This window comes from Lolium perenne, chromosome 3 (assembly GCF_019359855.2).
Source record: "Lolium perenne isolate Kyuss_39 chromosome 3, Kyuss_2.0, whole genome shotgun sequence".
Classification (NCBI taxonomy): Eukaryota; Viridiplantae; Streptophyta; class Magnoliopsida; order Poales; family Poaceae; genus Lolium; species Lolium perenne.
The window spans coordinates 323,117,470-323,121,345 of NC_067246.2; the positions used below are offsets into that span (position 1 = coordinate 323,117,470).

Here is a 3,876-nt window from a genome sequence, read left to right on the forward strand (position 1 = left end):
GTGTGTAGCCTCGTTCATCTTCTTGAGCTCCATGGATTCGAGGAGCGCAATGTTGAAAACCGATCATAATTTATATGAACAATTTAAAATATATTTTATTTAAAAAATATGAATCCTCTTGTATCCTCTTAAATGGAGCCAAAACTCTTGTATCCTCCTAAAAAGAAATCCCAAAAAACTCTCTCGTTGTGGCTCTTGTCAAACATGCATGCAGACACATACTTAGGATACTCACATTAGAAGTATGCCTTTTTTCAAACAATTTATTATTCATCTTTGTAATCCCAAGGTGGCACCAAAAGTACAATTTATTGCCTACCCTGGTAAGGATCTGTTTAACACGGTTCTCGACCTCGAGTGAAATAAAAGTAAAGGGCTCATGCATATTACTTTGGGCGCAGTCGGAAATGAGAGAGATGTAAACTAACTATTTTGTAATTTAGCGCTACTAGAAAGAGAGGAGAGCCAGTGACACTGATACTCTAGTAAAACATGAAAAGTCGATTAGATAGATAAAGGAAATAAAGCAAATCTATTGTAACAGAGAATGAAGCTAACTTATATATTGTTGTATATCAATAAACATAGGAGGCAAACATAACAAATACTCTAGGGCTAAGTTGCAACTTTTAGGTGGGAGTGCGAGTAGTAGGTGGGACATAGAAAGCACCATAAGGGTAGACGGTCTTCATGTTGGGACTAGCCTCGTGCACCATCTTGAGCTCCATCGAGTTGACACAAAACAAGAATATGCCGATCGCAGTCAACAAAAATAGGTCATGGCCCCCATCGGCAACCCCGATGATCTTCACCGGCGGCATCAAGGTAAACCAATAGTCTGTATTCTGTGATGGCGTTGACAGACTAGGGAGAATCCTGCTGAGATCCACCGTCTTGCGCATCACCCAAGCATCCGCGTCGCGTACCCACACACGCAAAGTGAAACCCAGCACCCCGGCAAGGCCAAGCACGCCGCCGTGTGCCTTGAATAGTCGGACATGGCCGAAGTTTGGCCGTTCGAAAGTGGTTAGGGTCCGGTTGTCCGTATCAAACTCGAGTACGAGATAGTCTAATAACGGTTGGTATAAGGTTCTGCCGACGATGACACAGGGCTCCGGACGGATCTGATTTGCCAGAGGTAGCACCGGTGATGAGGTCCACTTACCAGTGATGGAGGAGAAGACGCTGGCGCGCAAGCAATCTGTTCTCATGTGGTTGGACACGACGGCCAGACGGAAGTGGCTGGAGTTGCAGGGCGTGCCCCGGTCATCGCCACCATCGTCCGCGGCACATTCACAGGTCAGTGCAACACCAGTATGCCTTCCGCCGAGGCTGAAGGGGCCTTCGTATGAAACGAGGTGGTGGTCGCCGGTCATGGGTTGCCACACCAGCAACGTGTCCCAGTTGTCGTGGAGGAGGACGCGGCCATGACGGCAGTCGAAGAACTGCCACTTCCTCTTCTTGTGATCAATGGAGTCGAAGGCGAATTTCGCAGGGCCGGCCGCCTCCACGTGCACGAACCTCCGGTGGAGGTCGTCGAAGTTGTGGAAGAAGCCGAGGGTGACTGGTGCCCCGCCGCGCGCACGGTAGAGCTCATGGAGGAACACAGGGTCGTTCACGACGCGATGCCACTCCTTGCAGACGGCGGATGCGCGGGCGAGCACCTGGGGGCTCGGCAACAGGCGCTTCAGGATTTCGAGGTGTAGCTCCTCCGGCAGGCTGGTCGTCATGGCGGCGCCGTCGAAGTGAAAAACTCTCAAGCACACGATCTGATCGCACGTTTCTATGTTCTGGTTGTCATGGCGGGGCAAGCTACTAAATCGAATTCGTCTCGAGCTCCAACACAGGCACCAAAGGTTCCCATTGCAAATCCAACAGATCATAACGCAAACGAGTCTGAATCCTACCTACCTTGATCGATCTAGCCCAATACGACATGGCTGTGCGTCGTCCCGTTCTCCATCCGGATCCAGGACTGGACAGAGAACGGGGTTTCAGATATCTGAACTATCCTGGATCCTCTCGGCCAGCTACCGTATCCGCCATGCCCCGTGTGCCGTGCGAAACACAGCCAGAGTTTGTCATACGGGCAGCACCAGTCCAGCCCGTGGTTGTGCCCCACGAAGATCGCCTAAAATACAAGTAAGTTATTAACATCACAAGATATGATCATCAGTCAGACATCCAAATTAACCGCAAGTGCGATTACCTTGACCGATGGCCTCTTGGCAAGAGAGTCCATCATGCCCCATTCAGCTTGTTGCGGAGCCACACCTTCCCTGTTCAGAGAGCCAACACATGGCCTTCTTATCTTACTCTTGGCCTTTGGAGCCACCTTGGCGTACGCAATGCTCGGTATGTGCCAGAAGACCAGCTCAGGAATCCTGCAGTTCCACAATGCAAGAGACCAGCAATGCCAACATCAGAAATTCAGAACGTCAGATGTTGAACATTAAGAATTGTTGCAAGTTTCTTCTGACCTTCCATCCGGATTGAGGAACTGAGACTGGGTCTGGAACCACCTGACCTGCGCGTCGGAGATGACCTCCGGGTAGGATCCACCACCGGAATCAAGAAAGTACATGAGCAGAGCAGGGTGTTGTTCCTTCTCCCGCGAGATCACCTGCAGGACGTAGTTGGACACGCCGGGCCAGAGCTTCTCGGGGCCGACCGATGAACGCGACAGCCCCTGCTCGCCGCCGTCGCGATCGATCTCGGTCGTCATCAGGTCGACCCGCGGCGTCCCTCGGAAGCTGCAATCCGAGACTGATGGTGGGCAGTGCACAGGCGGGACGCCGTCAGGGGAGAACCACTCCATTGGCCACTCGAACGCCATGTCGTCGTGGTTGCCGAACACCGTCGCCCATGGAATCCGCCTGCGTCTGGTCGGGGAAGTCGCCCTCTCCCAGTACAGGGTCGCGTTGGCGATCGGCACGTTGTTCGCGGTCACTAGGTCGCCCAGGTACACGACGAAGTCTGCGGTTAATTCAGTGACGGAGAGGGAAAATTCTCAGAGAAAAGTTAAATCTCTGCAGAAATTACTGCATGCTGGAATAGGGGCAGCCACCGGCCGGACTATTACCTGGCTTCTCGGCGTCGAGCACGGCGGCCATGACGCGGTCGGAACCGGCGTCCTGGGCGGGTCCCCAGTCCGTCCAGGCGTTCTCGCCGTAATGCAGGTCCGCGAACAGCGCCACCTTGAAGCGACCCTCCGGCGCGAACCGCAGCGGCGCCGGCGACCGGTGCCCCGCGGCGCCAAAAGCCAGCACGCCGGCGAGTAGGGCGTCGAGGATAGCCGCGAGGCGGTACTGCAACCGCCGCATTTTGGCGCGCTCTTGGTGGCGTCAAGCGTGGATGTGGCAGCAGATCTAATCCAATACGTAGTATCTGTGTATAGAAAGCTCCCAGAAAGAGGACAGATTGTGGGTGCCATGACGCTGCCTCTGCAACTACTGCTGGGACATTAACAGTCGATAGAGAAGTACACATTACGTACGTGGCGTTTCATCCGGTCAAGTTCGTATGGCAAAGGAAATGCAGAAAGGTTATACAGACAGCAACCTGCATAATTGCGTTACGCCAAGTGACAGTGCCGTTTAGGTTTTTTAGCAGACGGGAGAGGCTAGCTGGAATATGCGCCTGGATTACTAGAGATACGGGATGTATGTAGGTACTAGTAGAAAAGAGGGCTTTCATACCAACCTATTAGTCTCCAAATAGTTTGACCCGAAACTAATTGGATCTTTAGTCCCGGTTCTGCTGTTGAACCGGGAATAATACTCCAGTCGGGACTAAAGGGTAAATCTTTAGTTCCGGTTGGTAACACCAACCGAGAATAAAGGGCTATGGCAGGCTGCGGTCGGCGCATGACTCTTT

General features: G+C 52.6%; 2 protein-coding genes across 3 annotated transcripts; both read right to left on the bottom strand.

The window, feature by feature from the left end:
- Positions 1-629: 629 nt before the first annotated feature.
- Positions 630-1,730, bottom strand: LOC127340373 (uncharacterized). Its single transcript, XM_051366132.1, has one exon. The coding sequence runs from the start codon at positions 1,728-1,730 to the stop codon at positions 630-632; it is 1,101 nt and encodes a 366-aa protein (XP_051222092.1).
- Positions 1,731-1,837: 107 nt separating this feature from the next.
- Positions 1,838-3,367, bottom strand: LOC127345690 (probable inactive purple acid phosphatase 16). Of its 2 annotated transcripts, none has more exons than XM_051372197.2 (4): positions 3,083-3,367; positions 2,523-2,976; positions 2,210-2,384; positions 1,838-2,131 (listed from the first exon to the last, which is right to left on the bottom strand). In XM_051372197.2, exons 1-4 carry the CDS (start codon positions 3,321-3,323, stop codon positions 1,922-1,924), a joined length of 1,080 nt encoding a protein of 359 aa, XP_051228157.1. In that variant the 5' UTR covers positions 3,324-3,367; the 3' UTR covers positions 1,838-1,921. The 2 variants fall into 2 exon arrangements, with proteins under 2 accessions (XP_051228157.1, XP_051228156.1); XM_051372196.2 differs by having other exon boundaries at positions 2,481-2,976.
- Positions 3,368-3,876: the final 509 nt, after the last annotated feature.

Bases quoted from the DNA above. Each gene is read 5' to 3' on its own strand.
- LOC127340373 (XM_051366132.1), bottom strand. From the start codon at position 1,730: ATGACGACCAGCCTGCCGGAGGAGCTACACCTCGAAATCCTGAAGCGC.
- LOC127345690 (XM_051372196.2), bottom strand. From the start codon at position 3,323: ATGCGGCGGTTGCAGTACCGCCTCGCGGCTATCCTCGACGCCCTACTC. The intron at 2,977-3,082 runs GTAATAGTCCGG...AATTAACCGCAG, and splicing joins GCTCGACGCCGAGAAGCCAG to ACTTCGTCGTGTACCTGGGC. The intron at 2,132-2,209 runs GTAATCGCACTT...CTTGTATTTTAG, and splicing joins CCAAGAGGCCATCGGTCAAG to GCGATCTTCGTGGGGCACAA.